Source organism: Neofelis nebulosa, chromosome 9 (genome assembly GCF_028018385.1).
Source record: "Neofelis nebulosa isolate mNeoNeb1 chromosome 9, mNeoNeb1.pri, whole genome shotgun sequence".
NCBI classification, from domain to species: Eukaryota; Metazoa; Chordata; class Mammalia; order Carnivora; family Felidae; genus Neofelis; species Neofelis nebulosa.
Genome location: NC_080790.1, coordinates 120,424,208 through 120,447,563, shown reverse-complemented (window position 1 = coordinate 120,447,563; position 23,356 = coordinate 120,424,208). Strand labels below are relative to the sequence as shown.

Below are 23,356 nucleotides of genomic sequence, written 5' to 3'. Positions count from 1 at the left end.
TCCTGAGGACAAGTTTCTATATTATGACTCATGTCACAAAGAACCGATAAAACATGAGTAAATCAGAGTAGACAATCTCAGAGCTTCCTCAAGAAATCCAGAGAATAAAGTGAGTGGCCTTAGCACTCCCACCTCAACCTTAAGATAGAAGATTCTCAGATTCTGGGCCATGGCACAGAAAACCAGACACTTACTTTACAGTTGCAAACAAATGACATTCCTAAGTTTTTCCTAAAGAAGTCAGACCTAGAGCAAAATGAGACATTCACCTAGGAAAAGGCAAGAGCCCCCAAGAGCAGGGAGATGGCCATGTTCAGCTGGAGGTGAATCCAGTTCACGTGAAGCCATGGAGGCTCCAGTTTGTGTCTATAACTCTAGCTACTTGAAGAACAGTAAGAAACTATATAATAGCTATATAAATTTCTTCTGGCCATACAAGAAAAAGTCCAGTAGAAGAATCAAAACAGCACTGGGGCTGACACTCTTCCAACTTAGTGATAATACTTTAAGCATCCCAAGTGGTAACCTAGGCCTACCGACCAATTCCAGTTATCTGCCCAGTGGTACAAAAGGAGACATCTGCTCTGTAGGTACTGTCCCCTCATTAAGAAGGCCTAAACTCATAAGCAGTGTCCAGGTTTCTATGGCTAAGGGAAATAAGGTCATCTTTACTAAAAAATAAGTAGGAAAGTCTAAATACCAGAGATTTTCTGTTCCCCTCAATATTTTCCAAAACAACTTATGATCTTCAGAAAACCTGTTCTGAGAACAGGGGCTGGTGAACTATAGCCCATGGTCAAATCTTGTCTGCCATCTGTTTTTTTTATTAATAAAGTTTTATTGGAACATTGCCATGCTCATTCATTTACGTATTATCTATGGCTGTTTTCTCTACATCAGCAGAATTGACTAGTTACAACAGACACCATATAGCCCACAAAGCCTAAAATATTTACTATCTGGCTCTTTATCAAAAAAGTTGGCCAACCACTGCTTTAGAAGAATATTACATTTTTAAACTACAATATATTTGCGCAATGAAAACCCTAATCGATTTTAAAAGATGGTTCACTGTTCACTCAATTATGCAAACAAAAAAGAGATCAAACTGATAGGCAAAAAGAGAAAGGTGATCCCCACTCTGACTTATCTCTAGCAAAGTGGTAAAAACACTTTGGGTATCACTTTTATAACAACAACTAAGTAAACTTGATGACAATTTTGTGATATGGATTAAAAAAACCTGATACTTCCAATAAAGAAAGGTGAGATCTGGGCACCTGGGTGGTACAGTCAGTTAAGTGTCTGACTCTTGAGCTCAGCTCAGGTCATGATTTCACGGTTTGAGTTCGAGCTCTGCATCGGGCTCTATGCTGATGGTGTGAACCTGCTTGGGATTCTGTCTCTCCCTCTCTCGTCCCCTCCTCAGCTTGTGCTTGCTCTCTCTCCCGCGCTCTCTCTCTCAGAATAAATAAATAAACTTAAGGGGGAAAAAAAGGAAGATGAGATCCTAACTCCCAATATTTAGCACTGAAAACATTCAGCTCCCTAAGACACTGTTGGCCAGGAAAACTCTAGTACTCAGTTCAGTATCCTCTCAGAAACATGCAAACACTCTTGAGAAAACAAGTTAATTACAAACAGTAAAATGAACAAGGTACTCAGGTTCTCAAAAGGCAAAAAAAGAAAAAGCCCAATTAATTCAAATGCCATTGGTATTTTTCATCAATACAAATGAATTGAGCACTAACAGGTGGTAAGGGTACAAATAGGAAAGAAACAGTGACAATACTACCCATGAGACTGTCCCATGGCCAAAGAAAAAGCCCAGTGAACTAGTCTCCTACATGGAATGACAAGAAAGCACCAGAACTATTATACCATTTTAGAAGAACCTGCTTAGAAGGGTGCCTGGGTGGCTCAGTTAAGCGTCTGACTCTTGATTTTGGCTCAGATCATGATCTCACAGTTCATGGGATCAAACCCCACATCAGGCTCCTCACTGACAGCACAGAGCCTGCCTGGGATTCTCTCTCTCCCCCTCTCTCTCTCTCTCTGCCCCTCTCTCACTCACACACACACTCTCTCTCTCTCAAAATAAACTTGAAAAAAAAAAAAAGAAGAGCCTTAGACACAAATAATATGCTAATCACTGCCAACCACCTCCTGTTATTACTTCTATTTGAAATCAATAAATCAAGCAACAAGCATTTAATTCACACCTAAGGTAATATCAGTACCGCACCAAGTCCTGCGAAAGCCCAAAATATATATACGACCTAGATCCTGCCTTCAAGTTCGTTAGACGGGGAAATGAGACACACACGTTTTAAGAGCAAAAAAAAAACAGTGAAGAGATAAAAGAGTGACACAGGAAGTACCGGAACCACACAGGTTCAGAAAAGGTATGATCACTGTGGGCCTGGATGGTAAAGTAAGGTAGGTTCCTCTTTACAAGGCAGAATTTAAAATGAACCAACAAGGGTAAGATGTGGACAGCTGAGAGAGAGAGAGAGAGAGAGAGAGAGAGAGAGAGAGAGAGAGAGAGAGAGGAAGGAAGAGGAAGAAAACAAAAGGGTAGGTGAAGATGGGGAAGATCATGATGGAGTCTTAAGGAAATGTTTAATTTAGGAGTCTGACCAATGAGCAGGGCTCATGCAGAATTAGCAGCAGCTAATCTGGCTAGGGGCCAGATGAGAGCCAGCATTTCACACAAGGCAAGGAGTTTATACTTGATCCTACACATCAGAGTTCTTAACAGAGACTTTTTATTTCAAATTCTGCAAAGTGATCTTCCTTCTAAAACTCTTTAAGAAAACATTTTTTTAAGTAAACTCTACAACACACGTGGGGCTCGAACTCACGACCCTGAGATCAATAGTGGCACGCTCTACCGACTGAACCAGCAAGGAACCCCAAAGTAATCTTCCTTCTAAATTTAAAAAGCTAAAATTTACAGAGTGGTTTTTGGAAGACCCAAAGTCCCTTACCACCTGATAGTAAAAAAGCTTTAATGAGAACTTTCCCAAAAGGAAGCAAGCCCCTTTACCTCTTTCAAACACATAAAAAAAATAGCTGAAAACAGATTTTTCTTAAAGGAAACCCTAATTAATGCTTTCTTCTCCATTATTTTCTGTATTTCCCAAACTCCTTACAATGACATATAATCTTTTAGAACTGGAAAAAAAAAACATTAAGCCCAAATAAAGTACATATCCCATATTATAATATTTAAGGTCACTGTCTCAGAAGGTAGGGGAAAAAATCAGTACCAAACTATTAAGATCATCTTTTGGCCAACTATGAATTTGTCCATAATAATTTCAAGTCTGCTTACTTTGATGTCTTCATTCTCTCATAGGAAAGGTTCACTTTAAGGTAGAAGGCTTAGTTGCCTTTAGCTTAAGTGGAGAAAAGAATTATGACAGGCAAAAGTATGTTTTTTCAATGGAAGGGAAAGGGGTCACAGTATTTTAATATCTAAAAGCTATCAGATCTTAGAAAACCAAAAGCCTTTAAAATGAGTACACACTTGATAAAAACTCCTAGTAAATATTCTATAAGCCCATCTCTCTTATAATTCATATTAATACATTCTTTAATTAAACAGTAATGAAAGTTACTTTTCAAAAGACTAACAATGAAATCAGCTCCTATAATAGAAAAAAGTAACATTTATGAATATTTTATTATAATCCTGGTAACAGGTCAGACAGATGGTATAGCTTACCTTGGTACAAAAAGATTTTGCAGGTGTTTTAGTATACTTTGAACATATAGGTTAGGCTCTTTAATAACTGGCAATGGGATAGAATCTTTCGGCAACACTAAAGCCATAATCCAGTCTGTATATACATCAACACAATATTTTACAGTCTCTCCGTCCAATGGAAGGGTCAATCCATAGCAAATTACTTCCATGGTCCATTTCACCTAAACAAAAGAAAATATACATTCAGAATTATCACACATCCCTAATGTATCTCAGCAGACTGATTTAAAATGTTTACCTCTTTTATTACCAAAAATCTCTCAATTGACAGTATATTCATCTCAACTATATACCAGATTTATTCTTGAGAATGTACTTTCCATGGATAAAACATACTCAGACAACGTTTCCTAAGCAAAATATTTAAGAAAACAATAAACTACTTCTTTCTAAATATCACTTCCATGCTGGCTTTACCCATTAGACATTATTATTATTTACACTATGAAATAAAAAGCAAATATGGGTCATCCTGATTTTCCATAGAGACTGGGACAAAAAAATAGAAAATTTTAGCTACTTTTCTCCTTTTAATTTATATACAGGTATGTGCGTCATTTAGGAAATCATATACATAAATTCAATTATATTCCATTTTCAGATTATGCAATATTAACAAACAATAGGAAGGAAGATGAACGTTCAACTCTTATTTTGTGACTATTTTTTTCTGCCAAAGAACACAATGAACATGGGAAGGTAAGAACAAACACAAGTGAGAAGGGACTAAAGATGGGCAAGATTGTTTTAATTTTTTTTTAATGTTTGTTTATTTTTGAGAGAGAGCGTGTGCAGGATCAAGTGGGGAGGGGCAGAGAAAGAAGGGGACAGAGGATCCGAAGCAGGCTCTGTGCTGCCAGCAGAGGCTCTAGAGGGGGGGCCTGAATTCACAAACCATGAGGTCATGACCTGAGCCAAGACTGGATGCTTAACCAACTGAGTCACCCAAGTGCCCCAGATCTTTTTTTTTAATGCTTATTTCTTTTGAGAGAGCACACATGTGAACGAACGGGGGATTGGGGGTAGGGGGGTGGAGAGAAAGAGAGAGAGAATATCCCAAGCAGGCTCCACGCTGACATGGGGCAGGCAGGGGTGGACCACAGGGGTGGCGGTGGTCGATCCCACAAACCGTGAGATCATGACCTGAGCCAAGATCAAGAGTCAGACGCTCAACCAACTGAGCCACCCAGGCACCCCAAGCTGGGTAAGATCTTAACAAGGCACTGAGCTGCACTAAATGAATTCCAGCCTCTTTACTTAACTGAATCACATGATAAGTAAGGGTTGAGAGAACCTGCCCATGAAGAATGAACATGATGTGGCGACAAAGGAAAAACGGCACAATTTGCAAAAGAAGATAAAATGATATTCCAGACACTACAGACTGGAAAGTTTCAGGGAATTCCACACTAAACTCTGGGACAAACTACTAAGCAGATGATTCATGAGCACTTATAAAAGGAAAGCATGATCACTAGGAACCAATATACTCAAAACGAACAAATCATGCCAGACAAGCATCATTCCTTTATTAACAAGGTTACTATGAAGGCAGCAGACAATTGTACAATCCTGGCAGTTTGCAAAGCACTTTCATAAGCAGCTTCTAACCATCAAAATAACCCTGTGTGAGAAGGTAAACTATCCTCACTTTATAGATAAGAAAACTGACACTTATTAAGATTAAGCAATTTGGCCCAAGCCACTGGTTTGGAAATGGTAGAACTGAAAACTTGAGCCCTAGTCTTCCAGCTAGATATCTAAAGCTACTCTCACCATACCATTAACACCCTTCTCTGGCTCAGGAAGATCTGGGCTCTAGCAAGAAATGTGGTCAGAGGCAGGATATCCTTGTGGACAAGATGGAGACACAGGACCCATAGGAAGGCAGAATGGCTGGATTTGTAAGACACAAGATGAGAGACTAGCAATGGGCTAATGTACCAAGATCTTTTAGGAAGACGGTGCCCAGTGGCACACCAAAGGCCCTGCTGAGATTTCAACTTAGGAAAAGAGAGAAAAACAGATCACATGCTGACCATCTGTAGATAGCCACAAAGCTAAAATGGATAGCTAACTTGTTAGATAGAAATTCAGGATTCCAAAAGACTTCAAGTTGAATCTGACAAGATTAAACACAGGTACTGAAAATTTTAAGCTCAAAAACAACTACAAGAGCTAAGGGTAAAAATATGTACAGCACTAGAATATATCTAATATAATATAACCTACAAGAGCAATAAGCATTAAAGCCTGCGACAGCACAGTGAAGCTGTGACAAACACAGGAGGGTGGGAGGAAAGGAACCACGCCTAGGAAGGGATTTTAAAAGGGGCTGCAAGTCCCTAACTGTCAGATGAAACCTAAAGGAGAAAACATCTTAGGTGTCACCTTCATAATAGGTTAATTGTAGAATTCTAGAGGACACTGGATTCAAGGACTGTTGTCTCCTATCTTTTAGAAGGTAGGAAAGGAAAACAAACAAGGCAGGCACCAGAGTGCCTCTATCCACTCATGTGCCATCTCTTCCCAGGAGAAGATTCCAGACCCACCAAGAGGAGAGTACACCAGGGCAAGTGCCAGTCCTCAGGGGTTAGTCTCTGCTAAGGGCCTGTGAAGAGAGAAAAACACTCCTCAAACGGAGGAGCTTCACCCTCCTGCAACCCATGGCCTATAGAGAGTAAATAAACTGCCTTTACAGTTACAAATCTTATATCTAGACTAGTTTTATATCTAGACTAGCTTTATGTCTAGATTAAGTCTCGTCTCTCCTTCATTAGAAAGAAATCAAAAAGAGGGAGAAAAAAAGGTGAGTCTGAGAAATAAGTTAACCCAAAGCCCGAAGGTTGCATAAACTTCCTCCAGCACACAGTTCTAATCCCATATCTTAGCCAGACCTCATACTAGCAAGTTCCTGTATCCCTCCATTTTCAGGGTCCCTTCATGACCTCCCTCTGAAAACTTTACCTCAACCCAATCTCCTGAATCCAAGAACAGGACCAACTTCAGGCCAAGCTACTCCAAGAGCCCTTATCTTTAGGGACAGCAAACACAACTCCAATTCCAAACACTTGGGCTCACAACCACATAGGCTTAGCTGCTCTGTAGCACTCTTAAACCTGGGAGTCGGTAAGGGCAGGCAGACACGGAGACAAAGGAGGACCTCAGGTTCAACACATATGCGTAGCCTGAAAAGTTGACAGAAGATAGGCCTTCAGTCAGAGGCCATATGGGGGTAGCAGGGAAGACCTTCCAAAGACACCTCTGAATAGAAATCTGAAGACTGGGCCCAGAGCTTAGGGGAAGGGGCCTGACACTCAAGTCTCTGTCTCGCGCCCACAGCTCAAGTGGAGAATTGGGTCTGGCCGGTAGGGAGCCAGCAGCACAATGGCACAACGTATTCCTTATGACCCCCACAAACTCTCAGTCAGCCCAGCCTTCAACCCAAACAAAGGTCACAGTTAAGAAAGATGTACTACTCCATTAGACAGAAATCCATTAAAAAGACAATGTTAAATAAATTCTTCAGTAACGAGATTATGTTTTCACACAGTAAAACGAAATGAAGAAAACACTTACTTCTTTGTCAGTTTTTAACAAGCTCTCGCTACCAGCCACTGAAGGGGTACCTAAGGCCTGCCCAAGAGGATGGACCACCGCATTTGCCACCTCTCGCCCAACGCTCTCCGGATAGCTGTGCAGCACACTGGTGTGGCCCTGATCATTCTGAATCACCAAATGCAGTGACCTCCACTCAGAGTACATCGTGCCGCTAAAGGACTGTCCAGATGGCACCTGAAAAGACAAAACAGAATTATTGGTAAACACTGTTGCAAATTAGTAAAACTAAGCAAAACAGATTTATCCTACATGGTAAGATAAAGCAGCTACAAACATACGGCCAAGACGACTGAGAAAATACGCGTCTAAATGTTTTGAGAATGTCCTAAAATAGCCTCTCAGCGAGGTCAGGTAGGAAGGTGGACCCTGGGAAGCAGCTGTCTAAGCACCTCCCCAAAAGAGCCTCAGAAGCCCGGGAGCGGAACTGGGACAGACACCACTGTGCAGGGGGAGAAGATGATCTGATTTGGTACGCTCCTAACATGAGGGAGCCCTCCTCATTCTATGTTCCAAGATAGAAAGAGATAGAAGAATGAAGCACCCTGAGAAAGGAAGACAAAGGAAAGAGTTTACTCCAAGATGCAGCTTCTTCAGTCAACAATTTCCAATTTCCAGCAATTTTCTATCGTGCTAGAAACATACCCCTGCAATTTCCCACCAATGTCCTCAAATCAGACATAAAATTCTTCGAGAGTATTTCATTCCCTGCAGCAGTGACACACAAATTTCCGGTAACGGAACACCTGGAAGTCACAGTGTTCTTCAGAAAACATATTAAGAGCTCCACTTAATGAGCACTTACTACATGCTACTCACGCAATCATCACAACAACTCGATGAATATTAAGGAATGTTATCTCTACTTCACAGACAAAAAAGCAGAGACACAGAGAGGTTTACTTCTTACCTGAAGCTTCAGAGCTATAACATGGTGGAGCTGGGTTTATTTCCACATCTGTTGGGTTCCAGAGACCATGTTCCTTACCATGGCATGTACTGCCTTCTTCCTATCCTATACATTCCCCCGTGAAATGATCTATGTCTACCACACAAATGAAAAACCTTTAGCCACAGAAAACGTATCTGGATGAATGCAAACGGTACCATCATAAACAACATACTCACGAAGAGAATCGAGGATGATTAGTTAGCCTTTGCCAATTCATTTGTTTCAACTTCCATTTTCTACTTGTTCTGAAATCTGTATGCCTGGCCAGAGGGTTTAAGCAAAGTCCAGGGGTACACTTAATCTTTAAAAAATTCCTCCCTTAAGCTCATTTTTCTTCACACTGGGGAAGACCAGCACTGTTAAATTTTCATCTTAAAAAACCTCATTCCAGCTCAAGTACCAGTGTTTTTCCAAAGGATATGGCATTTGAGAATTATAGGCCTGAAGAACCAAGATTAAACTCCCTAGCATGAAACTCAAAGTCATTCATAGACTGGTCCCCAACTACCTTTCTTTCTCCTTCCCATACAGAGGAACTTACCACCTCCACCTCCCCTCTTGCATACCCTCCCAACCCCAGTCTTCTCAGCTTCTTTTGGAATCTGATGGACCCTGGGCCCAGGTACTTTTCGGTGACCCTATGAGGTCTGATGTTCTCCTCTGACCAAGAGGCCCTGAACATGGGACGGCGAGAGATAGACCAGCATCTAACAAGGTACCTTCAATTTGAAGGAAGGCTGGATTCAATTATTACGACTGCCTCTGTTTCCTCGGGTTTATAAGGGATTCCCCCAAGGATATTCTGGTGTTCTTCCTCCCTCCCCCCAAAATAAACACTCTCAAAAATGGAAGGGGAAAAAGGCAAAGTTCTGACAGGGAGCCATCTCCATCAGATGATAACTTTTTTTCCCACACCACACATTTTCCTCACCTTTTTAAATCAACACGTACATACGTGCATATGTATATACAATATAATATACACACACTATACATACAGCCCCTTACATAAATACACAAGAATATTAGACTACAGAGAGGTTTTGTTTTAATTTTTTTTTTTAATGTTTATTTATTTTTGGGACAGAGAGAGACAGAGCATGAACGGGGAGGGGCAGAGAGAGAGGGAGACACAGAATCGGAAGCAGGCTCCAGGCTCTGAGCCATCAGCCCAGAGCCTGACACGGGGCTCGAACTCACGGACCGCGAGATGGTGACCTGAGCTGAAGTTGGATGCTTAACGGACTGAGCCACCCAGGCGCCCCTGTTTTAATTTTTTTTTTAATGTTTATTTATTTTTGAGACAGAGAGAGACAGAGCATGAACGGGGGAGGGGCAGAGAGAGAGGGAGACACAGAATCTGAAGCAGGCTCCCGGCTCCCAGCTGTCAGCACAGAGCCCGACCCGGGGCTCGAACTCATGAACCCACAAGATCGTGGCCTAAGCCGAAGTCGGATGCTCCACCGACTGAGCCACCCAGGCGCCTCTGCTTTGTTTTAGTGTAGTGGGGTTTTTTTTACCTTTTTCATTTTATTTAGCTTCATTTCCTGTCCAAATGATTCACTTCCCTGGATAGATAATCCATGTTAACAACCTAACATTTCCTCTTGTATTTGCTCTACCCTAATTCAATCATATCAAAATAATTTATATACTTGCATAGATAGGGACTGTATACTTCTCTACATCTGTGTTTTTTTTTTACATTCAACAATGCCTCATGAATATCTTTCCAACTAATAATAAACTCATTTTAATGACTGTGTAACATTCCATGGCATGGGTGTGGCATAACTTATCCAACCAATCTCCTAATAATGTGTATTTACTCCATTTCCCATTTTTTTGTCACCAGGAAATGATGCAATAAACACGCTTGTTCATATAAACAGTGGCCTTTTAACTTCTATGGAACAAGTTCCCAAGAATGAACTATTGGATCAAAGGGCATTTGTTTTTAATGTTAATAGGTCTTGCCAGATTGCTTCCCCAAAGAAGCTGTAACAACCAGCTACATTAGGAATGGATGAGAGCCCTTCCCTGTTCCCACTCCCCACCTCCTGCCAAGGAGTACTTTCTTTTTCTTTCTTTGCCAATGTGATAGGTATGAAGTGAGATTTCATTGTTCTAGTCATATATTTACGTTTTATAGCTTCTAGGTTTTTTTGTTTGTTTTTTTATTTTAGAGAGACAAAGAGAGTGAGCGGGGGAGGGGGACAGAGAGAGAGAGAGGGAGAGACTCTTAAGCAGGCTCCATGCTCAGCACAGAGCCTGCCGTGGGGTTCAATCCCACAACACTGGGATCATGACCTTAGCCAAAATCAAGAGTTAGATGCTCAACTGACTGAGCCACCCAGCCACCCCTATAGCTTCTAGTTTTGAGTCTGGCTTCGGTGGTTTCTCCCTCCCATCTCCTCTATCAGTGTTTTTCAAACCGTGGGTCATGAAATAAATGTAATGGGTAATACTTTTGTTTTCAGTTACGTGGAAGAAGATATACAACAAAGGTACCGCACATAGTAAAGGTAAGCAAAGTTCTGTGAAACTTGTTTCACCTTCCGTAAATACTATATTTGGGGTCACAGTGTAAGATACATTTATTATGGGTCTAGGTTCAAAAGTGTGAAAGCATAACCCTAAAGTGTATATGCAGTCTCCTAGATTTCCCACAAGACAATTGCTTATTTCTTCACACTTAAATTTTATATTCATCTGGAACTTACTTATATAAGTAGCTTAGGAAAGGTGCCATTTATTATCTTGTAAATGTACAGTCAGTTATGCCATCATCATCTGTTAAAAATACACCCTTTCCCAATGAACTGACATACCAATTTTTCTACACTAAATCCTCATTTACATAGGCTCTATTTATGTATCTGTTTGTCTGTTTGTCCATTCCTATGCCAATGCCATAATGACTTAAATTTGGTCGCTTTACAGAATGTTTTAATATCTAAAAAGGAAGCCCCCTCCACCTCCACTATTCTTTTTCAAAGCTTTATTGGGTACTCTCAGGCCCAATTATTAAATACGTATTCTTCTATATAAAATTTAAGATGATTTTATACGATCCAAAAAAAATAAACCTTGTTAGAATTCTAATTGAAATTGCTTACTCCGCCTCCCCAGCCTCATCTTCTATGAACACTTTCCAGCATGTATCCCTTCCCCCAGCTAACGCCACAAATGATGATCACTCAAACCCAACAAGTTTTTTCATACCCTGTGTTACTGCCTGCACTACTCCCCACTAACTGCACGGCCGTGCCCCACCTCGATCCTAGTACTTAGGAAGTACTACTACTCCTTCGAGGAACAGCACAAACGTCCTCCCTTTGGTAAGCCTTTTCTTTACTCCCCAAATCATCCCTCCTCCTTGTGTCTATTACAGGCTGTTCATACCAAGCCTCACATTAACTTATTTGTTAGCCATGTAAAGATCTCTTCACCACAAGAGTGTCAGCCTTTTTTGAATGGAAACCTCACTTCCTAAATCTTTAAATAGTTCCTGGCATGCAGTAGATACTACATAAATGTTTCAGAATGTCAAGGTTTACCAGTGGGAGACAGGAAGACTTTAGAAAGTTCGCTTTATTCCACTGAGGTATGTCAAAAATTTTGCATGTCGTATACAAATAAAATTGGAAGATGTCCATTTGTTTTATGCTAATTATTAGTTTTTTTAAAGTAGTTGGATGGTTTCCAAATATTTAAAGAATATCTAAATATTTAGCATACATTCCAGACAACACACTATTGGAGAGAAAAAAATATTTTAAGGCAAAAAAAAAAAAAAAAAAAAAAAGGCAAGCTAGTTTTCAAACTCCACTGCATACACAAGAATCATGGGGTTGGGGGAGGGTGCAGAATCTGTGTATCTCCAGACCCTATCACTAGAAACTGAAATTCTGTACAGATCTGCACTGGGGCCTGGGAACATGCATTTTTAAGACATAGCTGCTATCCCTTCCAATTCTGAAAAAAAGACAGGAGTATCATTCTTTAAAAACACACTATGAAAGACCAAGGCTATTAAGCTTTAAGGCTTAACAGGTCTTAAATTCTTAAAAACTTACAAATAAATTTAATGTAAGAAATTCTAATTCTTTAAATACATTAATATTTAAATGCTTAAATGTCAGAAAATGAAATAAGTGCTTTCAAGAAACATGTAAAGTAGAAAGGATACAATGAAAAAGTTGAACTTAACTATTGAAATGTATCTAATAGAAAAAACATGCTAAATATTAACAAAATACACAAAAAATTTTAAGACAAAGATGTACACTATAATTACAGGCAAATTAAATAAAACAATGAAGAGAAAATATATATTGGAAATAAACATGAATTTAAAAAACAAAGTAAAGCAACAATTAGCAATTAGCTATTAAACTAGCAAAACAAGTGATAAAACTCAATTCTGATTAGGAGGTAAGGCCAACAAGACACACTCAAGAATTTAGGTCAATGGTTTTCAACACAAAAGAACTGCCCCCTAGAGGGAAATTTCGGAAATATTAAGTGCACTTCTGGTTAACAAAATGATTGGGGCGTGCTATTGGTTATTTATGGGCAGGGCCAGGAAATCTAGACATTCTGCAATGCAGGAGACAGTTCTGCACAATGAACAATTATGCTACTTTTCACACGACTGTCAAATGCCTGCCAGAAAATCATTCTGTCCTTAAATGTCTAAGCCTGAAAGTGTATACAAAAATACAAAATATTTTGTGCTATTTTAACATACACTGAGTTTTCCAGTAATGCAATTAACCACGTAAACTGAGAAAAGACTGAACCATATTTTGTCTAGAACCTTACCATACCAGGAACCGTTAACAAAAGAAATAAAAGAATTGTTGCCCATTTCAGAAAAATCCCATCACCAAAGGCTATGCCACTTGTGGTATCTGCTGCTATCAGCACAATCACAACTACATACACACTTATGTAGCCCTTATTTCAAAATGTCAAACAAGAAAATACAGTCTCTTTAATAAATGGTGCTGAGAAAATTGGATAGTCACATGGAAAAAAAAAAATGAAACAACCCCTATCTTATACCATTCATAAAAATTAACTCAAAATGGACTAAAGACTTAATTGTAAGAAATGAAACTCTTTCATTTCTTACAGAAATGAAAACAAAGGAAAAAAGCTCCTTGACATGGTCTTGGAATTGGATTTTTTGGAAATCATAGCTAACTCACAAGCAACGAAATGAAAAATAAGTCAGACCACATCAAATTGAGAAGCTTCTGCACACAAAAGAAACCATCAACAACCTATTGAATGGGAAAAAATATCTGCAAATCATGTATAGGATAGGGGGTTAGGGGCGCCTGGGTGGCTCAGTCAGCTGGGTGTCTGACTTCGGCTCAGGTCATGATCTCACAGCTCGTGAGTTCCAGCCCCGCGACAGGCTCTGTGCTGACAGCTCAGAACCTGGAGCCTGCTTCGGATTCTGTGTTTCCCTCTCTCTCTCTCTCTCTACCCTTCCTCCACTCATGCTCTGTCTCTCTCGGTCTCAAAAATAAACAAACATTAAAAAAAAAAAAAAAAAAGGATAGGGGGTTAGTATCCAAAACATATAAAGAACTCATACAACCAACAGCAAAGAAAACCAAATAATCCAATTAAAAATGGGCAGGGATGGGGCACCTGGGTGGCTTAGTCGGTTAAGTGTCCAACTTAGGCTCAGGTCATGATCTCGCAGTTTGTGAGTTCAAGCCCCACGTCGGACTCTGTGCTAACGTCGCAGGGCCTGGAGCCTGTTTCGGATTCTGTGTCTCCCTCTCTCTCTCTTGCTTATGCTGTCTCTCTTTTTCTCAAAAATAAATAAACATTAAAAAAATTTTTTTAATTTTTTTTTTCAACGTTTCTTATTTATTTTTGGGACAGAGAGAGACAGAGCATGAACGGGGAGGGGCAGAGAGAGAGGGAGACACAGAATCGGAAACAGGCTCCAGGCTCTGAGCCATCAGCCCAGAGCCTGACGCGGGGCTCGAACTCACGGACCGTGAGATCGTGACCTGGCTGAAGTCGGACGCTTAACTGACTGCGCCACCCAGGCGCCCCCCAAAAAAATTTTTTTTTAATGGGCAGGGGGCACGTGGGTGGTTCAGTTGGTTAAGGATCCAACTCTTGATTTCAGCTCAGGTCATGGTCTTGTGGTTTGTGAGTTTGAGCCCTGCATCAGCCTTTGTGCTGACAGTGTGGAGCCTGGTTGGGATTCTCTTTCCCTCCCCTAGCCACTCTCACTCTCTCTCAAAATAAATAAATAAACTTTCAAGAATGCAATCTTGCCATTTGCAACTATGTAGATGGAACTGGAGGGTATTAGGCTAAGTGAAATTAGTCAGAGAAAGACAAATATCATATGACTTCACTCATATGAGGACTTTAAGAGACAAAACAGATGAACATAAGGGAAGGGAAACAAAAATAATACAAAAACAGGGAGGGGGACAAAACAGAAGAGACTCATAAATATGGAGAACAAACAGGGTTACTGGAGGGGTTGTGGGAGGGGAGGACGGGCTAAATGGGTGAGGGGCATTAAGGAATCTACTCCTGAAATCATTGTTGCACTATATGCTAACTAATTTGGATGTAAATTTTAAAAAATAAAAAATAAAATTTAAAAAAATTAGCCTGTAACCCAGAAATGACCATTATTAACTTATTGATGTATATAAACTGTCACATTTCTTAAATCCACATATATGCATATTTCCTCAGACTAGATTCCTAAGCTAGAAGTGCTGATGCTGGATCAGATGTAGTATGCGTCTTGTAGCTCTTTGAAACGTATTTTCACAAGCCTTTTAGAAAACTACTATTTAGTACCCACCAGCAGGGCAGAGAGTACCAGTTTCCCAGGGCTCTAACCAACACTGGGTATTGTAATTTTAAAAAATATTAATTTGATAAGTCTGGCATTTTGTGTTCATTCCTTGATTATGAATAAAGTTTAGTATTAAGGATAAACACATAAACTTTAAAAAGGAAAAAAAGAAAAATGGGCAAAGAATCTGAATAGACATTTTTCCAAAGAAGATCTACGAATGGACGACAGGTACATGAAAAGGCGCTCAACATCATTAGTATCAGGGAAATGCAAACTGAAGCCACAATGAGACCCCACCTCATGCCTGTTGAAATGGCCATCACCAAAAAGACGTAATAAACACTGGCATGGATGCGAAGGAAAAGGGATCATTGTGCGCTGTTGGCAGGACTGTAAACTGGTGGAGCCACTACAGAAAACAGCATGGAGGTTCCTTAAAAATTTAAAAAGAACTGCCATATGATCCAGCAATTTCACTTCTGGGAATATATCCAAAGGAAATAAAAACACTAACTCAAAAAGGTATCTGCACCGCCACATTCATAGCAGTGTTAATACATGGAAACAACCTAAGCATCCACTGATGAATGACTGGATAAAAAAGTTGGGGGGGGGGGGGGAGGGTGTATGTGTGTGTGTGATGGAATATTATTCAGCCATAAAGAAACAAGAAAATTCTACCACTGGCAACAACATGGATGGACCCTGAAGGCATCATGCTAGGTGAAATAAGTCAAATACGTTATGATCTCATTTATATGTGGGATCTTAAAAAACAAAACAAACAAACAAAAAAAACCCACAAAAATCACAGAAAGAGATTACATTTGTGGTTACCAGTGGTGGGGGATTTGGGGAGGGGGAACTGGAGGAAAGTGGTCAAAAGGTACAAACTTCCAGTTATAAGATAAATAAGCACTAGGGATGTAACGTCCAACATGATGACTATAGTTAACACTGCTGTATGAGATGCAGGAAAGTTGTTTAGAGAATAGATCCTAAGAGTTTTCACCACAAGGAGAATCTTTTCCTTTTTACCATATCTATAGGAGATGATGGGTGTTAACTAAACCGATTATGGTAAGCTACAGGCAAGATATTGAGAAAGTTCAGAGGACAAAAGATTACTTTTGATTCAGAGAAGGGCTGAGCTGGAAAACAACAGGATAAGATCAGGGAAGAATGAACTGGGTACTGAAGGAAGGTTACAATTTTAACATATAAGAAAATTAAGTAAGAGTGACAGCAAAAAGAGGCAGATAGAAAAGAAAAATATGTAAGAGGAAGGGCAGGGCGCTTGCTTCAAGTAGCAAAAAACAGCACCAGAAACTAAAAACCCAGAGTGGCAGGAAAAAAAGCTAGATGTACAAGGGGTAAGATTTCAAAGATAAACAGGAATGGATTTTGAAAGAGTATGAATGCTACGATTGGAGATTTGTAATTAATTTAGTAAAAACTGGGGGCGGAGAATGAGAGGATGGTATCATACTTTATCATAGAAATGATACAACAGGAACTGAATTCCCAGTAAAGAAATTTGGTGTAAGTATCCAAGACAAGCTGAAGGGACAATAGAAAAGTAAACTCCAGTGTGGCTTATATACTGAGGAGCGGGAGGGAGGAAGGATGGGGACGAGGCAGGGAGGACAGGCTGAAGGGCTCTGACTGCTATGTTAAGGATCTTGTGCCTCCTCCCCAGACAGGCTCGGTCAGCTATTAACCTGAGCTGCTAGCAGAGAAGTCTCTACCTCCATACTCCAGAAGTAAGTACGACAGCAGGAGAGAGAAGATGATGACAGTGCTCCCCTGCAGATCACTTAGTGTCGTCCAACTCTACATTTGTCCATTTTCTAGGTAATCTCTCTGGACATTTCTATTGTCAGGCGACTGTGTTCTGGTAACAGCCCATGGTTGTTGATACTACCACAAAGTAACACGAAGGTTCTAATTGACAGATTACCAAAATGACCGATACGTTGGTGCTGGTAGACACACTAAGACCACAGCCTGACATTAATTGTATCAACTGACTCTATCAATATTTATTACAGGTGTATGCCCGTATACAAGGTGTATGCCTTCTATATACCATGCATAGAGAATAATCATAATGAGTAAATAAGATCCCTGTTCCCAAGAAGCTTCAAGTCTAATTACAGAGATCGATTTTTAAAAACTTCATAAAGTAAATCCAGACATCAGTTATTTCATGAAACAAACATTTATTCAACGCTTGCTACATGTCAGATATCGTCCTAGTGTACAGTATGCAGATACAAACAGGACACAGTGGCTGCACAAGGGAAGATTTCATAACGAGGAAGACAGAAGAATCTAGGACAACACTGGCACACCATAGTATTCAACGTGAATAACTGACGGGATGAGTTAGGAGGCCAGCATCATACAGGAAAAAAACCACTAGAGATCTGGCTTGGTAACAGTGTACCTTTGGAAAACTGATCATTTTGAAAGAACTTTCACATGTTATTTCATTTTATTCCAATAACAAGCCTACAAAGTTAAGGAAGACAGATGTACTAGATACCAGGTGAGAAAGCAAGTAAGGCTAGAACTTGCTCAGAGTCACAGCAAGTGACAGGAGAGCTGGGATAAGAAACTCTACCTCCTGCTCTGAAGTCCAATGCTTGTCCCTTTTGTTCTGACTCCATACCTCACCATAATGACCTTGGACAAGTCGCCTGGCATTTCTCTGTCATAGTTTCCTCGTCTGCAAAGCAGGGAGAACACCCGCAGTACCTACCTAAAGTACTCCGGGGAAGAATCAAATAAAGCGATACAAGTCAACATACTTTGAGATGTACAAAGGCAAGGTACATATTATCAGCCATGCTTTGTTTCTCTTAGGAAAAATAGGGAACAGGGTGCCAAAACACTGAGTAAACAAATGAACCACGCTAGATTTTAAGGCACACGGTGCTCTCAAGGTCATCCATATAACTTTATGATGAGTAAAGACAGAAGGATTATAGTTCACGTTTCTGCTGTAGTCCCATTGACCCTAAAAGGCAAATATCAACCAAGTTCGGTCACAAAGGAATGTATTCACCTATATACCAGATTCCACTGGGTATCCTATCAAATACCCAAAAGAAAGGTTGTGCCTGTATTCCTCCCTAAAAGTGTAAACAAGCAGCTTTTGCTAGTCTGTTTGAAAGAAAGAAAGAAAGAAAGAAAGAAAGAAAGAAAGAAAGAAAGAAAGAAAGAAAGAGAAAGAAAAGAGAAGAAAAGAAAAAAGAAAGAAGAGAAAGAAAAGAAGTATGAATACTATGAACCCCCTGCCTGCCCCCACCGGTACCACCACAGGACTCATCCTTCATACCTCAGACCTGCTCTGCCCAATACAGTAGCCATACCCACATGTAACCACTTAAATTTAAATTAAATTAGAAATCAGTTCCTTATCTACACTAGCCACATTTCAAGTGCTCAAAAGTCCCATGTGGCTAGTGGCTACTACACTGGACAGTGCAGATATAGAACAGTTCTATCAGGGTGCCTGGGTGGCTCAGTTGGTTAAACATCCAACTCTTGATTTCGGCTCGGGTCATGATCTCATGGTTCACAAGTTTGAGCCCCGCACTGGGCTCCATGCTGACAGTCCGGAGCCTGCTTGGGATTCTATCTCTCCCTCTCTCTCTGCCCCTTCACTGCTCACTCTCTATCTCTTTCTCAAATAAATAAATACTAAAAAACAAAAACCAAAAAGTTCCAACATTGCAGAAAATTCTACTTGACAGAGCTGCCTTAGATACTATTTTTTTTTAATTTTTTTTTAATGTTTATTTATTTTTGAGAGAGGCAGAGACAGAATGCGAGTGGGCTAGGGGCAGAGACAGAGGGAGACACAGAATTCAAAGCAGGCTCCAGGCTCCAAGCTGTCAGCACAGAGCCCGACGCAGGGCTCGAACTCACAAGCCGCCAGATCATGACCCAAGCCCAAGTCGGATGCTCAACCGACTGAGCCACCCAGGCGTCCCAGATACTATTCTTTTTATTACAACTCTAACTAGACTACAGATTCTTTGAGGACAGGAGCTGTGCCGTATTTATCTTGGTATCCTCAGTATATACAGCAAAGTACATGTTACATGCCAAGCATTCACTATACATCTAAATGAGGATCTCAAACATAGCAGACTACAGTCACTTCCCCCATCCCCAACATACATGTGTACACACACACACACACACACACCAATAACAAATAAGACATCCTTTCACCGTGTAGGATGGGGGTGGAAGGAAACACTACATCCAGAGGAAAGAAGCTGAATTCTGGTCCTTGATGTGCTAGAACTCAACCATGAAATCTCGGGCAAATTACCTACTTTCTTCACCTACAAAAACTTAAAATTAAACTCTAAGTACCTTAAACTTTAATCATCTTCTATCAAAGAAAATCATGTATTCTATCCAAAACATTTTTACACATGTCAGAGAACACACCTGGTCACACTGGTGAGGATCTCAAACAGAATCCATTTGTAAGTCTCAGGCTACCTTGATTCAAGTCACTTTTGGTCTTTAACTGATCATGTGGAATTTTTCACCTTTACTTTGGATATCAACTACAGAGTTAAACCTCAGGCTTAAAGACTGAGTTTCTTCCTTGTGTTAAAGCCAGAACTGGATACTCTGTCCATATGTGATCAGAGAGAACCAAGGTTAAGTTGCTTTAGTATCTGAATTTAACAAGAATTGTCCCATCAGTTTCCATATTAGCCTCAGCCTAAAAATTGACAGAAGAGTACAAAGTTCAACCAAGAGAACCTTTCTACAACAATCCTTATCCTGTAAAGAATATCATTATACACAATGTGTATATTTTCATTCAGTCCACATACTTCACTGTGTTTAACTGCTTTTAAAAAAATTGTCCCCAGACCCCTTCATAATGACCTTCACACACATATTCACTCACTCCCTTTTATAAAGTTTACACGGCTTAAGGACCAGCCAAGAACAAATACAATCTGAATTACTACCCTGCCTTTCTTTAAAATCTGTAAATATGCTGGGCCATAGCAGCTCAGGCATTCTGCAATGAAAATATACTAAGTTACTAACACCGGAAGAAAAAGCTATGTGCACGTGCTTATGAGAGAGAAGTGTTGGAGAGGGGACAAAGCATGGAAGATGGCCTAGGCAGAAGAACAGCCGGTGCAAAGATGACCCAGAAGTTAGAGACACTAGACCTGTGAGTACTGTACGCCCAGGAAAACTACAAACTAACAGCTTTGCATGAGATGTATACACTTTAAAGGCACAGCAACTCAGAAACCCTGCAAAGAAAGTCACCTTCCACCCCCAATCGGCTTTCACAAAGTGGAGTCGTCACTGGGCCCAAGGATAAGATGGATCTCTGCAAGTGGAACTTGCATTTCTAACAAACTCCCAGATGATTCTCCTACACAGTGAAACTGGAGACACAGTGCAATGTCTTCTGAGATGCAGGACTGCCCATCCTAGCAGTTCCCAAAGTTTGCTACACACTGGAATCACACGTGGCTCCTTAAAAAATACTGATGTCTAGGTCCCCCCACTTCCACCACCACCCCCACCCCCCAATTCTGATTTAATGGCCTGGATGTGCTGCCTAAGCATCAGGAATCTTTAAAGGCTGCCCCAGGTGACTTTAACGTGCAGCAAAGTTGGAGAGCCACTGACCTAATTGTTAAGAACTTGAATCTGGAGTCAGGATGCCAGGGTCCAAATCACCAGCTATGTGACCTTGGACAGGTAAGTCACCAAACCATTCGGAGCCTCAGTTGCATCGTCAGTAAAATGGGGATAAGAACCCTACCTTACAGGGTTCTTGTGAAGTTAGACGTGGTGAACGTAATGGCCTGGCACAAGGCCTGGCGTATAGTGAGCGCTTAACCAGGGTAAGCTGTTTATTCTCGTTATTAACTCTTCCTCATCCGACTGTCACTGTGCAGCGGGCAGCATAGCCTCCACAGGGCGGCAGCAACTCGAGCAACCCTTCTGCTGGACCAAATTCCTCGCCGGAGTTGTCTAGCTCCGCTCCAGACCCGCCCCCTCCCCCAGGTTGCCAGGAGAGCGCAGCGCCCGACCCGGGCAGCTCCCAAAGGCTAGACCCGGTTTGAACAGACCCGACAGAAACCGCCGACTCGCCCCGGAGTCAGGGCCAGGCTCCGCCGGACCCCGCGGGTCCCCCGAAAAAGGCAGAGACGTGCTTCCGAAGGCAGGGCCCTGAGTGCACCCGGGCCCGAGAAACAGATTTCGCCGTCCCAGGACCGCCCGGAGGGGAGGGGAGGGGAGGGTCCGGCCGCGACGGGGAGGGCCGCTCGGTTACCTGAGGCGACGGGCGGGGCCCGCATCGCTGGGGCGGGCGCCGCCGCCGCCGGCCGCACTCGGCCTTCCGCCTCACGCCACCCGCGCCATAGTGCCGGCGCTTTCGCTGCCCTGGCCGGCTGTCCTTAGGCGGTCGGTCAGTCCACCCGTCAGCGGCTCTCCGAGGGCGCCCGGGGACGACGAAGGCCGGTCGGGCCGGCCGGCTGGGCTCTGCTCTGGCAACTTCCGACTGCCAGGGGCGGCAGCGTCAAATAACTCCCCGAACCGAGCGGACCACCGCGCGTGCGCGGCGCGCCTGATCAGAGCCTTCTGCCGGTCCGAAGCGGCGGCGTCAAATAATTCCCAAGACACGGAGCCGGAAGCTGCGCGTGCGCAGCTATCCCAGATGGCCGCGCGGGGCATATTCCCTCCTCCCTTTCCGGAGCAAGTGGAGTGGGAGGAGTGAAGTGACGGCTGCGCCTACCTTATCTCAATGCCGCGGAGGGGGCGCTGCACCTGCGTCCCTGTGCATCAATCCCGACTTTGCGTGTTTTCTGTGCGGACGGAGGAAGGGGCTTCTCTGCAAGATTCTGGCTCCCACCCAGGTTCTAGGAGTTTCTCACATCCTACCGTTACAGCACCCTTTCTTTGAAATGTTGCCCTTTCCCCGCCGCCCCTTTATTACCTGGGCATAGCATTAATTACGAGAAATGCTCTCAATTCCAGGCCAGGTGCAGATTACTAAAATGAATCAGACATCAGATTCAGAGCCTCTCGTTAAGGAGCTGAGTCTGATGTAGGGCATAAGACATAAATAGTAATAATAATAGCAGGAGATACCGGTTTGAGCACCGACAGTGCACCACACATTTTGTAAACAGTTCAACTTTCAGTATTTTGGTTTCGGCTTCAACGAAGAAAGTAATAAGTAGCCTTAGAGAGGTACAGCTCAAGTGCCTTGGGAGTGTAAAGGGGGAAACTTGGGCTGAGAGAGAAGGAAGGCCCTGGCCTTGAGACTGTCCTTGATATTCAAAGAAGACGGGATCAGGATGTTGAGTGGTACTGAAGGCATGGTTGTCTGAAAAGAGCGGAAGAGAGCAGAGAAAATGCTGACTCCTCCTTACCTTCTGTTAGAAGAGACCACGGAGGAAGGACAAGGGAACTGATATTCTCATAAAAAGGATGAAAGAGAAGTGTTTCCTCAAGACCTTGCCCCCCCTCCCACCCCCACACCAGGAAAGTTGTTAGAGGCAAGAGGAACAAGGAGAAAGAATGTTCCAGGATAGGAATGGGGCTATATCCAGGACACTTTGTTGATCAAAGCAATACACTTCAATTAAACACAGCGTGACAACTATCTTAAGAGGTTCATTCAATATCCCAACCACTTATCCCTTGCCTTTCTAAACTACAGAGGCTGGAAAGCAAAGCATAGAGTTCCCAACCTCCCTTGCAGCTAGGAGTGGCAACGAAACAAAGTTCTGGCCAATAAGATGTAGACAGAAGTCTGAAGGGAGATCCTCTCTTCCAGAATAAAAAGGAAGTCTTTGGAGACACCTGTGACCTTCCCCTTCCCCTGACTTCATTCATGGAATTGAGGCACGACACCTGGAGGTGCAGCAGTCATCTTGAGACCACGAGGAGGACTGTGCTAAGGAAGGTGGAACAGAAAGATAAAAGAAGCCTGGTTCTTGAGGACATACTCAAGCAGCCGCACAAACACTGGACTCCCTTCCTGTTTATGAGAGGGGGAAAATCTTATTTAGACCACAGTTTGTTGAGTTATATGTTACTTTCAACCAAACACATTTCTAATATAATAAATATTGAATACCTCTAA

General features: G+C 41.9%; 1 protein-coding gene and 2 long non-coding RNA genes across 9 annotated transcripts in view; 2 read left to right on the top strand and 1 right to left on the bottom strand.

Moving 5' to 3' along the window:
* The window catches only part of RALGAPB (Ral GTPase activating protein non-catalytic subunit beta), an 89,924-nt gene extending 68,123 nt beyond the window's left edge, over positions 1-21,801 (bottom strand). For 4 of the 7 annotated variants that reach the window (XM_058685580.1, XM_058685582.1, XM_058685581.1 and 1 more), the window contains exons 1-3: positions 21,539-21,801; positions 7,352-7,567; positions 3,731-3,933 (exon numbers count right to left, since the gene is read on the bottom strand). In XM_058685580.1, the coding sequence (XP_058541563.1) occupies positions 3,731-3,933; positions 7,352-7,537 (389 nt within the window). In that variant the 5' untranslated portion in view covers positions 7,538-7,567; positions 21,539-21,801. The remainder of the gene's footprint in view (positions 1-3,730; positions 3,934-7,351; positions 7,568-21,538) is intronic. The other 3 variants (XM_058685584.1, XM_058685585.1, XM_058685586.1) reach the window with 1 other exon arrangement.
* On the top strand, positions 10,213-17,014 carry LOC131485750 (uncharacterized). The gene is made up of 3 exons (XR_009248990.1): positions 10,213-10,446; positions 10,823-10,867; positions 16,898-17,014. It is a non-coding gene; the product is annotated as an uncharacterized LOC131485750 (long non-coding RNA).
* A 122-nt stretch (positions 21,802-21,923) lies between the features above and the next one.
* Positions 21,924-23,356, top strand: LOC131485751 (uncharacterized). Its single transcript, XR_009248991.1, has 2 exons — positions 21,924-22,121; positions 22,931-23,356. It is a non-coding gene; the product is annotated as an uncharacterized LOC131485751 (long non-coding RNA).